General features: G+C 33.9%; 1 protein-coding gene across 2 annotated transcripts; it reads left to right on the plus strand.

The window, feature by feature from the left end:
- Nucleotides 1–2,507: 2,507 nt before the first annotated feature.
- Nucleotides 2,508–12,560, plus strand: RIK (RS2-interacting KH protein). Of its 2 annotated transcripts, XM_086442624.1 has the most exons (12): nucleotides 2,510–2,700; nucleotides 5,402–5,642; nucleotides 6,016–6,114; nucleotides 6,239–6,273; nucleotides 6,359–6,434; nucleotides 7,379–7,510; nucleotides 7,599–7,685; nucleotides 8,126–8,219; nucleotides 8,322–8,439; nucleotides 8,978–9,452; nucleotides 11,024–11,264; nucleotides 12,029–12,560. In XM_086442624.1, exons 1-12 carry the CDS (start codon nucleotides 2,630–2,632, stop codon nucleotides 12,166–12,168), a joined length of 1,809 nt encoding a protein of 602 aa, XP_086298750.1. In that variant the 5' UTR covers nucleotides 2,510–2,629; the 3' UTR covers nucleotides 12,169–12,560. The 2 variants fall into 2 exon arrangements, with proteins under 2 accessions (XP_086298751.1, XP_086298750.1); XM_086442625.1 differs by lacking the exon at nucleotides 12,029–12,560 and having other exon boundaries at nucleotides 2,508–2,700; nucleotides 10,370–11,129.
- Nucleotides 12,561–13,984: the final 1,424 nt, after the last annotated feature.

The following is a 13,984-nucleotide window of genomic DNA, read 5'->3' on the forward strand; positions in this document are numbered from 1 at the left end:
GTTGGAGAGTCTTCTTCTTCTCTCTGGAATGTGCCGCCTTTACTCTTTTATAGAAACCATGTTTCCATTATTGTTTCTCTTTTAATGTTTTTTTTTCTCTTTCTTTTTCTCACATTTCTTTTTAGGAGAATTGGAGTGGCAATCCCACGTTACTTACAACTTAATAATCCTCCCACAATTGATTGGATTTTCAGTTTTAATTTGATGTTAGCTTTAATTTTTATTTTCCTTTGATTGGCCAATTTTTGGTTTTGTCGATTGGATTTTAATTTGATTAATTGATTGAATTTTAAATCGATTGTCGGTTAGAATTTGATTTTAATTCGATTAGATTTGAATTTCAATTTGATTGGTCGATTAGATTTTAATTTTGAATTTATTGGTTGATTAATTTTTAATTTAATCAACTTTTAATTTATTTGTTGATCAACTCTTAATTTGTATTTTTAAGTGAATTTTGATGAAATTTTGATTTAATTTTTTAATTTAATTTTGAAATTTGATTGAATTTAGTTTTGATGATATTTTAATTTAAATTTGAATTTGATGTTTAATATAAATTTGATTTTGATTAGATTGGATTTTGAATTTGAATTTTTTAATTTTTTTATCATGTTTTCTTAAGAATCGGGGTTTCTAAGTCAAAGTCGGACATTGAGGGGCATTTTGGTCATTTTGTGATTTCTAGTAAATTTGTCTATTTTCTTCGATTTGAATCTCATTAGACTCGAAATCATATTTTGAATGCAATAGAAGTACTTTCGAGATTTTCCGGAGGTCAGAAATTCATGAGGGGTATTTTTGTAATTTTATTGATTTTTGCAAAATTTTACGAATTTTGACGTGATGTTTCTTTCAGTTTCAACGTGTTTATTTCTAATTCTCGAGGTCATATTTTCCTAGCATAATGAGGTCTTTAAGTTATCGAACTATGTAGCGAACGTACGTGTTTGTTAAATCAGGTGTAAGGTGTAGCGATCCTAAATGTGCGTAAAATTTTAAGTCAAGTCGTAACGAGTAATAGAGATGAAATGATTAGAAATAAGAGAAATCAAGGACAGTACTCACAAGCCTTCGAATTCTTTGTGCTCATCATTAGGAATTCATAATAACCGAGTGACGAATTATCGAATTAGGCAGATGCAAAAATGGGGTGCACATGATAATATTTATGATAATTATGTGAAAATAAGCAAGATTTGAGCATTATCAGGCTCTCACCATTTTGATGATTTGATCTTCAAACTATTAAGATTAATCCTAATAGTCTTACCAGTTTCTCAAACCTATCTATATAGGTTACCTCCACTATGAACCACTTGATCCGATTCAAAGTATCTCATATGACTGATTGCATTAGACAACACGAAATTAAACAATTAAAAGAATTAGAATAATAATAATAATAATAAAAATAAAAAACTAGTACTATTCGGTTGGTAAATACTAAATCCGTTTCAAAACATTTGGTACTGGGGTACCAAACAAACTCTGACAATATTTATAGTTTTGCTCAATACCCCTGCACCAAACTTTATATGGTGCACTTGGTACGACCCAAGTCTGATAAAGAACATTCGATATATACCTACTGATTGATTATCTAGTATTATTTGAATTTTATCAATCTATTCGACATGTACATACCAAACCTATTATTTTACTTTTGGCTTGAATCTATCGAACGACATCGAAAAAATTTCAAAACGATTATTTCCTTTTAACATTGTTTCAAATGCTAATAATACTTGAAAATGAAACAAATTTCACATGATTATGTTCGTTGATCATTCTATAAGAGTTAACACTATAAAAAAATCAAACAAAGAAAATCTATCGATAAACTTCGAAGATGGGAAAATACCTAAGTGTAATGACCATTATGCTTTTATCTACTCAAATAAATTTGCATTTAATATTTTTGGTAGAAATTTATAGATTTCAATCGGTGAGAGTGAAGGGTTGTTTCCAATCATAGTTTTAAAACTCGATTTCGAGTTTCGTCTTGTCCATGTCAGATATCGAGTCATCTCAGACGAGTTTTCTGATACATTTGAGATGTCTTGTATAAAAAATTTAAAAAATGCACGTGGAGTATTAAATCTCATTTGAAAATTTGATTTGTCCGTCCGTCTCATTCATGTCCGATACCGAGATGACTTGGATGATACGCCTCAGTGTTTGAACGAGTTTTAAAACTATGTTTCCAATTGGTGGGATTTTTGCAGACGGCGTTCACTAAAAGTGAAAGTGTGTACCATAAGCAATAAGGAAAGGGTAAGAATATAATTTTATATAGTGGGTGCAATTAACAAATAATTGGAAATATAGTCAAACAGACGATTTGACTTGTCTGAGTCAACTCAAAATATGTGGCAATGAGACGGAAATATAGTTTTAAAACTTGGTTTTGCGTCTCGTCGTCCATGCTATATACCGAGACGACTCGGGCGATGCGTCTCGGTCTCTTTCGTCACGGAATACCTGGTTTTAAGACAACGTTCCACAAACCACAATACGCAAAAACAACAACAATAAACAGAACTACAGAATTGCAGAAGACCTTTTCTTTCCTTTTATTTATTTATTTATAGCTAAATCTCCGCCTTCCGGAAAGAATCCTAAAAGCATGACAGAGGACAGTTGTTCGAAAGTTTCCGAAGGATCCACGGGGACTGCTGCATCCGCAGCAAGGCAGAGGTACCTATCCCAAACCCTAAATTTTAAAGATAGGATTTCGTACCTCGTAAATTATCGACATCTGTGTTGTAATTCGCTAGATCTAGGGTTTATGGGAATCGATTTTTGACTTGTATTTCGTTACTTCGTTGTTATTTTCTGTTTGCATTTGGGGTTCTTTTACTATGTTATTGATCTTATATGAATCGTGTTAGGTTTGGAGAAAGATATAGTAGTTTGTTAAAATCGAAGGGACGTTAGGGTTTTTATTTTATTTTAGGGTTTTATTGTTATAGGGTTATTTAGATTATATTTAGTTTATAGTTAGGTTCGGAGCAGTAACAATGATTAATTAATGTGTTTTGAGTACTTTAAATGTGGTTTTGGATTGTAGGTTTCAATTGGTTGGGGAGAGGATATTAATTTTGAGCACTTCTTAAAAAAATATATCTAGAGAGTTAATTTGGTGGATATTATAGCACAATTGTTGTAGCCTTGTTCAAAATTTTGGGTTCTGCAGTTAATTTTATAAGCGTGAACATTTAAAATAGGCTACGCATGTAATGCTCGAGCATTGCATGATAATTCGTATCTCATCTGAAATTTGTTGAGGCTTTGTTGATGACGAGCATTGCAAAATAATCCCTTTTATAGGTAACACATCATCAATAACAATAACAATAACAAAGCCTTATCTCAAACATTTGGGGTAAGTTAATTATAGGTAACACACGAAACTCCCAAGTAAAATTTATATCAGTATTTAATTCTGAAATAATGTTATTGGTTTACTAGAGTTTGCCCATGCAGTAGGCTCGAGCATCCTCTCTGGGGTTAAAGGGGTAAAAGAGGAAAGATTGTAAATTTAGAGTGGTATTATTGAAAAAGGGGTAAAAGATGATAGACAGTAGAATTGGAGGGATATTATTGAAATGGGGGAGAGGGTAGGTGAGAAAAGACAATAAAGTTTAAGGGGGAGTAGAGGAAAGGCAATAAAGTGGGATAGTGTGGACCACACTCCATTATATCTAGAGTTGGACATTTATACTCCACAACTGTAGCTGTAGTAGGAGTCTTATTAAACATATGGTTTAGGCTCACATGCCCATGGCGGGCTCGATATAGGTTGAGGCCTAAGGCAGAACCTCAGAATAAGGCCTTTTTCATATTTAATATATTACTATAAATAATAACAATTATCTATTTGAATAATAAAAAAAAGGTTCAAATATGATAACTTATGGAAAAAACACATGATCCAACCGTGTAAACGCAAAATCCAACAATTGAGATTTATCATCGAAATAAGTATCATCAAGATTTGTGCTATTTGGATACATATAAATCCTGACCATTGGATTACATGTTTACACGGTTGAGATCATGAGTTTTCTCATGACTCATTCTTCATTAGTCATCCCATCCCGATTCAATAAAAAGTTATTTAAATAGATATTTTTTTAGCTTTTTGTAATGCAATACCGATTATTTTTATTTTAAAATTTTTCACGTACAATGGTTTCAAGGATTTTTTAAGTCTGGATAAGGGTTCTTTTAAAAATTTTTGCTAGCTTAGCATTTTCTTTGGAAATCTCCAACATGGTAGTAAAAAAATTATCAAAATTTTCATATTTTTGCACAATTCTTCGAATAAGGACTAGACAATATCATTAATCTATTACAAAATTCACAAAAAAATTTCATATTTTTGTAAAATTCTCTGAATTAATAACTAAATGAAATCCATAATTTACTAATCAATTTTGGAATATTATAAAAAAATTTTCCTTCCCTCTAAATTTTAATTTCTTCAACATTTAAATCTCAAAAAACAATAGAGGGTTTTAGGAAGGTTGTAAATCATGTATTTTGATAAGAAACTTAACACATGATTTATATATTTTCTAATAATTTTCTGATTTTTTTTACGAAACATTACCGAATTTTATACAATAAATTTCAAATCCGAATTTTGTTACTATTAAGTGCTTGGATTTTGAGTTTTTAATTTTTTTAATTTTATTTTTTTCCCTTTAATTGAAAGGGGTTACACGTGTAGGAGAGAGACAAATATTTAAAGAGCTTAATTTTTTTTGGAATCTAGGAATTTATGTGAATCTAAAATTTTTTGGAGATCTTATCCATTTTTTTTTTGGAAACCCCTCAATTGGCTAATTTCAACATTTAAAGCAATAAGGGGGTCAAAAAATTTGCTTATTTTTTTAAGAATCCCCTCCGTTTAAATTTATTATTATTTTTTAAAAATAAATTTAATAACCCTCAGTTAAAGCCTATTTTTTGGGGGCCTTCTCTTATCTTGAGGCCTTAGGCAACCCACCTAAATGGCCTTATGCTTGAGCTGGCTCTGCACATGCCCTATCTCTATCAACACGGTCAACTTCGAACTCACACATTTCAGGTGACTTTGAATCCCATGCGCTTGTAGTACCTCTAGTGTACTACATGGAATATTTCTTTATCTACATTACTCATGACATCATATTGGGTAGTCATTTTTTTTCCTTGATTGGTAAATTGTAAAGGTGAGGGTTTTGATCGCAGGTCTAAGGTATTACAACAAATAGACTTTACCACCTCACCAAAATGTCACCTTCAAAATTAATAAGAATTGTACAGTAATATATATATTTTTTTCTCTCGTATGATATTGTAACCATGTAATAGCACTTCAAGGGGCTAAATTTTTGGCATCTGTCAACAGAAAAAAGAGAAAATGGGACCAACCTGCCGAGTCCTTGATATCAGCTGGATTAGCCGTGCCTGGAGTTCTCCCATTGGGTAACATGGGAACCCTTGTTGGGATCACGCTTCCAGGTGTGGCTTCGCTTTCTACTGCTCTTTCGACAAATCCTGTCCCAGCTTCATGTGCAATCATGCCTCAGGCTTTTCATGCACAATCAATCCAGCAGAACGCAGTTGCAGTGCTTCAAAAACTAAATCAAGTGAGATTTACTATCACAACTTTTCAGCACTTGTTTAATGAATTTTTTTCCTCACTGTTAATTTCTTGCAATAATTACGATGTAAATACTTTTTACTAGATTAATGCTAAGAAATGGTTGTTATCATAGCCTGCTTGCCACAAAATCAACTTAATGGGATAGTATTCCATTGTGTGGATCATCCTCATTAATGGATATGAGGATGCGAGTGGATTTACTTATCAATGGTTCTCTTGTTAAAGGTCAGTGGGGTTCTTGTCCAACCCCATGCTTATGTATGAAAAGAAAAACACAGTTTTCCTTCCTGTCTGGTTTGATTTGATATCCATTTGTGTACTGCTTAGTTCATTTTTGATGGCATTTGCTGTTTCAGCCGAAAATCCAAGATGAGCTTATAGCAAGAGAAATTGTCATAAATGACGCTGAGCCTACTGTTCGCTACAAGCTTACAAAGCGCCAGACACAAGAGGAGGTGGAATCTTATTTGGTTTGGTTTGCATAACCAAATGATTACTAAATTGTGGTTTTGTTATAAATGTTATGGCTATTTACATTTGATGTCTAAGGATTGATAGACAATTTTATTAACCTTACAGATTCAGAGAAGCACTGGTGCTGTGGTCATAACTAGGTGAGTAGGTTCTTACTAGAAATGGTATGACACATTCAGTGGTCTCTTTTTCATGTGTGATGTTTATTTTGAATCACCTTTATAGGGGTAAATACCGTCCTCCAAATGCAATCCCTGATAGTGAAAAGCCATTATATCTTCACATCTCTGCTGGGGCTCATGTAAGTTGTGATTTGTTGTATGAGGCATATAATTGAATTTTTTTGATGAGATCTCATGCATGTTGTGAGTGTTTATTAGCTTGATAGGAATGACTCAGTATGGTATACAATTTTGTACTCTACCGTGAGGATGTCAATGAATAGCTATCTTAAAGTGTGTAAATTTCTTCAAACAGGAGTTTTCATGCTTCATGACTTAGAATTTATCACTCAAAATGAGGGGGTAAGAATAGTCACTCTATGATCTAATGGAAATTATACTACATAATAAAAGTGATATTCATTAGCAAAAATATCTTCTTAGGCATGAGATTAGCAACAATAGATGAAGGTGCTAGCTTGCCAAGTTGGTTAAAGAATGTGAGTGTTGATACCGGCGTCGTCAAGGCGAGCGCATGTGAGGTGAGGCAGTGTAAATGAGGTGTATTGTAGGAACGTAATGATGTTATGCTTCTAAGTTTTGGACAGTTCATATAGTTGTGATATTAATTCTTTTTGAAGTATATAATGGATGTGGTATTAAATTTTGACATATTTCCTCAAAATATATTGGAATGTTTCCACTTCCATAGGGCTGAATAAAAATTCAATTGACAACATTTTGCATGTATTTTATTGGGGAGTACTGTTTATTTTGCAAAATATTTTTAACAGTATATTTCAACCGAAATAGTCAATTTTTCTTCAGGTATAAAAATGCAAGATTTTGGTGAATAGTAAATTGACCTAACTATTCTCTTTCTGAATTTGTGAAGTGTAACTTATTGGTAAATGCTTACAAAATAGAAAAAAATAGTCTTTTGTGGATATAGTACTTGATGGTATGTTCATTTAAGTAACTGGGTTACATATTAAGGCAACATGATTACTCTCATTTTCATGTATAATATAGTTGTTTTTGGCTGTCAGGCTCTCGTAAAATAACATATTGTTTGTCTCTGCAGTTGAAAGAGACAGCGGAACGGATTAAAGCAGTTGATCGTGCAGCTGTCATGGTTGAAGAAATGCTTAAACAAGGCCTTAATTTGAATCCAGATTCTACTACTTTTCATTCAGCTATTAACACTGGAGCGCAGGTATAGCTGCATTGCAGATCATACTTTATTAAGCTTCTTCAGTGGGAGGATTAACACAGTAAATTCTTTGTTTACTTAATTGTCACAGGCTCCTCAACCACTGAATACTTGTGTGTTTTTGGGCTTTGAGACTGATCCATCATTGAACATTGCAGCTCGTATTCGTGGACCAAATGTAAGCCTTTTTGTTCTTCTCCCTAGCTATACATCTTCTTGTCTTCGTTGTTCTTGTTCTGAGGGACACATTTAATTTTAATTGGTTAGTTGGCCTTATATCTATTGATTCACCTTCCTTCCTAAACATTGTAAATAAAATCTGATTTTGTTCATGAACTGTGAATATCTGGTAATATGTGCTATCTCCCTCATTTTGTCTTCTTCTAGCTTTGTTTGTTCCCTTCTTTCCCTTTTGACCATATACGTCCACCTGACAGTCCAGTGTCCATTTTGCCTCACATCTTTCCTGTTATAATTATGCTTAATGTTGAATTGAAAGTTTCCATTTGCATACAATGAAGATAAGGGATTCTAATGTTTTCAAGCTTTCTCTGACATCTCCATACGATTGGGAGAGATTGTTTTTGTGCTGGTGGTGGTTGGCATTTGTTCATGCAGGACCAGTATATAAATCACATTATGAATGAAACAGGAGCAACAGTCTTACTGAGAGGACGGGGTTCAGGAAATTTTGAAAATCCAAATGGTGAAGGTATTATTGTTTTGGATTCTATACGACTTAAAAAAATTTCCATTTTTGCAGCAGTTATGTTATCCTTTGATAATTTGATTAATGTTCCATCATACTCCGCAGAATCACAACAGGCACTGCATTTATATTTATCGAGTAATAATCCAAAAAGTCTTGAAGATGCGAAGCTCCTTGCTGAAAATCTTCTGGACACAATCAGTCTAGAGTGTGGCGCATCAAGGTATAACTAGCTTCAAATTTTGGAACTATCAGTGAATTAGTCTAGATTGGCCATATATCTTACTTCAGGAGTTTGGGTGAAGTCATATTCTTTTTTTTATTCTATTGTTTTATTTTATTTGTAGACTTCATTCCACCCCCCCCCCCCCCCCTCTAACTGGGTTAAACCTAAGTTCTACTTTATTGACCTTTATATGGAAATGTATCATTATATTTTAACGAGTTGTTATGCTTGTTCTACATCCCCTCGTCCAACTCATAATAGAATCCATTAGGTGAGCATTGTTGCCTATTGTGTGGATACTATATTTTCTAGATTATTAACACGTGCTGCTAATTAAAAAACTCGGATTTTCGTTGGAGTCCAACTTGCTACTTTAAGATGTAAATATTTCATAGGTTTGCCATATTTTCGTGCCCAAATATTCAAAGGGCGGTTGTTTGTCTAAATAGTTTGAATGTAGTATTTTGAAATTATCTGTGTTTCAGTACCATCGGGTTTAGCAGTTAACATTTGTGTTGTGTCTTTTGTGGTACAGAGTCTCATCATCTAAGGTTTATAATGCTGTTCCACCCCCGCAGCAATTGCTGGCCGGATTTCAAAGCGCTGGGAAGGAACAAAGAGTAAATGCTGGTCCAGTTGTTGGGTTGACATCCTCAACTGTTGGTTATGGTCCAGCACCACCAATGTCCTCAGCTACACTCCCTGGAGTCTCTGGTGTCTTTCCTCAACCAAACATGATTTCCTATCCACAGAATTCGGTATCTGGTGGAACAAGTTATAGTGGATATGGTGGGATATATCCCCAAGCAACGCCATTGCAACAAGTTGCCTTAGCCCTGAGACAGTCACCTTCTCTAGTTACTTCTGCTGTTGCTCCTGTAACATCAGCAGGAAACACATTGCCAAAGGCCAATTCAAGCTCCACTACCGGGACGGAAAAACATCCTCCTCAGAAGCGAAAGTTTCAGGAGCTACCAGGTGCTTTAAAGGGGCCTGCAAAACCCCACCAGGTACCAAAAGCAATTTCCATGTTATCAGTTGAGTGTTCGGTCACTTACGGCTGTTAATAAAGTTTTTCTTGGTTGTTTATGTCATTATGATTTGTCGTAAAACATTTTATATGCTCGGAGAAGGGAAAGATCTTTATTTTTTGAAGCTTTGTTACTGGTTTTTCAAGTGTAACTTCACTTGGGAACAAAATAAATAAATTAAAAGATGAGGTTTTCGTAGTGTTTGCAGTAAATATTTTTGGGGATAGGGAACAATAAATGCATTCTAAGAAAATAAGTTCCATCTTTTCGAGAAAACTTTGTATATAATTGCATTTTCCATTTAATGAGTTTTTATTGAATAATTATTAGCTCTTTCAAGAATATTTCATAGTTTCACCTTGTTGCTGATAATCTTTTTTGTTTTTCTTCAAAAAATAGGATTTTTCGGTGGCAGGTAGAGATATTTTTGGGTGTTTCCATAATTTATTAAGGGAGCTTCAATTGCCGCACCAACTTTTACTAATGCTTCCTCAAGATGTGTGTTAATTCTTCCGTGATTACATATGAATTGGGGTGGCATTAGCAAAAGTTGGTGGGGGCAATAGAATCTCTCTTTATTAATCTGCCTATCAAAAAATAAACCTACACTGGCTAAATAGTAAAGCCATACAAATATGGATAGATATAATCATTGCACTACTACCCCATGCTGAGCTTGCAAATCTACATTAGGCACTAACTAGGTTCTAGTTTGGTTTGTACATGATCATTTATCTTAAATAATAGCATTTAGTGTGTCTCATTTAAGTATTATCTTTAAGAAAAAGCATGAATGTCTTGGTTCATACTTGCTTTAGCTTAATTCTGTTTCTATCCCTTTTCTTCTTGATATTTAATTTTTAGCATGCTGACCTTTGCTACTTATAATATTCCAGGTATTTTCTCTGACCTTCTTTGAAGCTGACAGGCAATTTCCAGACCTGTGAATTGGCCCCTTGGTTTGTATGTTTCACAGGGTTCTCAATTCTGGAGGCATAATGAGAAAGGCTTGTTCTTTGGTTGAAGCATTTTGGCTTAAGGGCCTCTATGAGATTTATTTTCTTCGTTTTCAGTGGCCGGTCCATATATCTTCTGTTTTGTGCCCCCTGCCCTCATCCCCACCCTTGATTTTGAGAGTCCAGCTACTTTTTAAATGCAGATCCCTGAAGTTTACTCTTTTTATTTTTTTTTCCTGATAATTAAAGAGCTTTTATTAAGAAACAGGTGTGGTCGAGAAGACCAGACCAATACAAGGAAGTGAGAAAAAGAACTGAGCTCATACAAGCCAAAAACGAAGTTAGGATTACATCGAAATACTACAAACCTATTCCTGTTTCCCTATAAAATCTTCAGAGAAAACTCCTTTTGACTCTTTAAGTATCAGGGTCTCTTCATGTTCTTTTTTCTCCCAGATCAGGAGTTCAGCTTTTTTGCTCTTGTAGAGTTAGACTGGTCCAGAATCTGTATCTGGGCATTGGTTATCATATTTTATTTTACCCCTTTAATTAACTGTTATTGAGATTTTGTGGATATTGGATTTGGTTTTTCAGAACTCACTGCAGGGATCGAAATTTCTTAAGCCAGGTCCACCTTCAGAGGACTCTAATTTGAGAAATACTTCAACCATGCCACCTCCAAAGAAGTTGGTCCACCAATCATCAAATGGGATGTCTCCGCCTCCTCGAAGAGCCATGCCCCCACCACCACCAAAGTTTGAGTCACCGGCAACGCTCTCAAAAGTAAAGGACAAGAATTCAATGCCAATCAAATCAACATCTGACACTGTTCCTGGTAATGAAAAACATCATGTTTAGATGTCTTTTAACCTTTTTAGACACTGAAATCGGCTAATCCATTATGAGAACTAGTTGTACTATAAACTAGAAAGGAAAAACAAATGGGGAAAACCTATTCTCCCTTCATTCCTGTCAACATGGGGCATAGTCCAAGGATTGGAACCAGATCAAAATTTTATAAACAATCCATCTATAGGGTTCTTTTAAAAAATGTTTGCCATAACTTTCTGTCCATCCATGATTTTCAATCTCGTCTGAGACCGAGATGACTCGCCCAAGTCATCTCGGTATTGTTAAGCAACAAGATGAATATATGTGGTGTTTCAACCTCCACACCATCTTGCGAGATAAAACGAGATGACTCAGAAGATATTTTGAAAATCTCGGCCAAGTCAATTGGGATTTTGTAGATTTTGATTAAAATTATTAACTCTTTTAGAATTTAAGTATTTATTATTATATAAATAAAACATGAATTCATGAGTAAACATCTTCTAATCTACCTTATTTTATTTAAAAAATTATAATTATTGCCATTTTACTATATGTATAAATAAATCATTGTAAACCGAGTTAAATGGTTTTTCTTGTCCGAGACAACTTGGTCTTGTTCATGGACAAGATTAGATGTCAAACCGTGTTTTGAAATCATGGTGGTATAGATAGGATAGGTTATTTTTTGGAATGTGTTTTCTCTTCCTAGTGTTAAGACACAACATGCAAGCCCAGGAGTATTAACAGAAAATGTTCTTCTTCCAGATACTTTGATCAAGCTCATGGAATACGGGGATGGGGATGATGATGATGATGATGACGGCCCAGAAGGAACTGGTGAAGAAGAAAACTGTGAAAATAATTCTAATCCAATGACAGCTCGGAAGCCATTCTGGGCTGTATGAATCTCCAAAGGTGCTTCAATTGGTTGCTTGTGGCCATGAATGATAACATCAGGATGACGGGTTCATGTGACATTTGCTGGTGATGTGCAACTTCTCAATGCAGTTGGTGTGAATTATGGGGGTGGAGAGCTCTTAGAAGGCATGCGAAGTAACGCAGCTGGCCAAGCCAGGTGGCGAAATTTATCCTTTATGGATGATAGCTTGAAATTTATCTTCACCAACACCAGTGCGGTGGGGAAGGAGAATGGAATTGGTCAAAGGTTTGGGTAATTTGGAGAGGACTGATGTACATAAATTTTTGGGGGTGAAATTGATAGTCGTGGACATAAGAGTACTAAATGTAGTAGTAATATTTCTTCATCTATTGATCTTAATAAGCTTTGTTGATGAAATTGGCCTTTCTACTACTGAAATTAATGCTGATAACGATTTCTCTCATTTTCGTCTATAGAAGCAAAGATGTCAGCCATGTAGGTATTTACATACATGTGTACATGGTTTTTAAATTCGGTATAACGTCTCGTCTCGTCTAGTTCAGCTCGGATACCGAGTTGACTTGGATGATATGTCTCGTTTCGTTCGAGTTGTGTCGTTCGACATTGAGATAATGGTTTTTAACCATTTAAAAAATTTGAAAAAAATTCACAAATGATTCCTATTAAAAAATGAACCCCAACAAATATATAATTAAAAAAAATCGATTTGGGTGAGATTTTTGGGGGTGGAAGAATAGAGGGTTGAGGTTTTAACTTATTTGTTTCTGTTAATTCAGACGAGATTCGTCCGAAACGTCCCGTTTAATTCGTAAGTTAATAATGTTTTGCGTTATCTTATTTGTATCGCCCGAGATATAGGAAAATATCGTTTAAGACGATTTGTTTATATCACAATATGCGATCATCTCAAAATACTTTATGAGTTAGTCTTGTTTAGTTTCGATACCAAATTATCTCCGGCTATACGTTTCGATTCCAGACGAATTTAAAAAGCATGCGTGTGTATCCATGAACCAAGAGTCGACATGAATATCCAAAATTGTGGTTATTTTATATCTATATTTTCATATATAGCCAAAGAGGAAGAAAATAGTAAATAAATTTGGCTAAAATCCATTATATTCAAACCCTTACTTACCAAATTCGTCCTCCCTCTTCAAACCATATTTAGAGGGTAATCACGTATGAAAAAAAATTTCCCTTTGATTTGAAAAGAGGGAACAACAAAGAAAAATCTATAATTAATCAAAGAGTTGAGTTGGAATCTCTAGATATATATACAATCCCAATCATTAAAACACAAAATCCAACAATCAAAATTTATTTTATTTTATTTTAGGGACATGTGACATAATAGGATTGCATATTTGTTCCAAGACTTTATTTTATTTTCATGAATCTACTGATTCAGAATTTTGATTTGGACAAGAGGTCAAAAATGGAGGCACGTTGATTTTTTTTTTCTGGGTTAATTTATACAAATGTTCAATGGGCGTGTTAATAGATTTCAAATTACCACCATTCCAACAAAAGGAGTTGGTTGGGTGGTATTCAATGAAGGAAGTACATATTTGTCTTTAATCAAAATAGAGTGTCTAAATAATTATGAATATAAAAATTACATTTTATATTATTATTAATTAAGAAAATTTATTAAAAAAAATACTTTTTTAAAGAGTCGTGATAATATAACTTGTCAATCGGCATAATTATTTGACTATGCCGTCTGACGAGTCATGTTATCACGAATCTTTTTAAAATATAATTTTTTTTTTTTTTTACTTTTCAATGTTCTATTTAGTTGTGGGGAGCGGTTCAGT

This window comes from Akebia trifoliata, chromosome 5, assembly GCF_017979445.1.
Source record: "Akebia trifoliata isolate Shusen 1 chromosome 5, ASM1797944v1, whole genome shotgun sequence".
Taxonomy (NCBI): domain Eukaryota; kingdom Viridiplantae; phylum Streptophyta; class Magnoliopsida; order Ranunculales; family Lardizabalaceae; genus Akebia; species Akebia trifoliata.

Excerpts from the sequence above, each read along its gene's own strand:
- RIK (XM_086442624.1), top strand. The coding sequence starts at position 2,630 with ATGACAGAGGACAGTTGTTCGAAAGTTTCCGAAGGATCCACGGGGACT. Across the intron at positions 2,701-5,401 it reads GCATCCGCAGCAAGGCAGAG|AAAAAAGAGAAAATGGGACC; the intron begins GTACCTATCCCA and ends ATCTGTCAACAG. Across the intron at positions 6,115-6,238 it reads AGCGCCAGACACAAGAGGAG|ATTCAGAGAAGCACTGGTGC; the intron begins GTGGAATCTTAT and ends TTAACCTTACAG.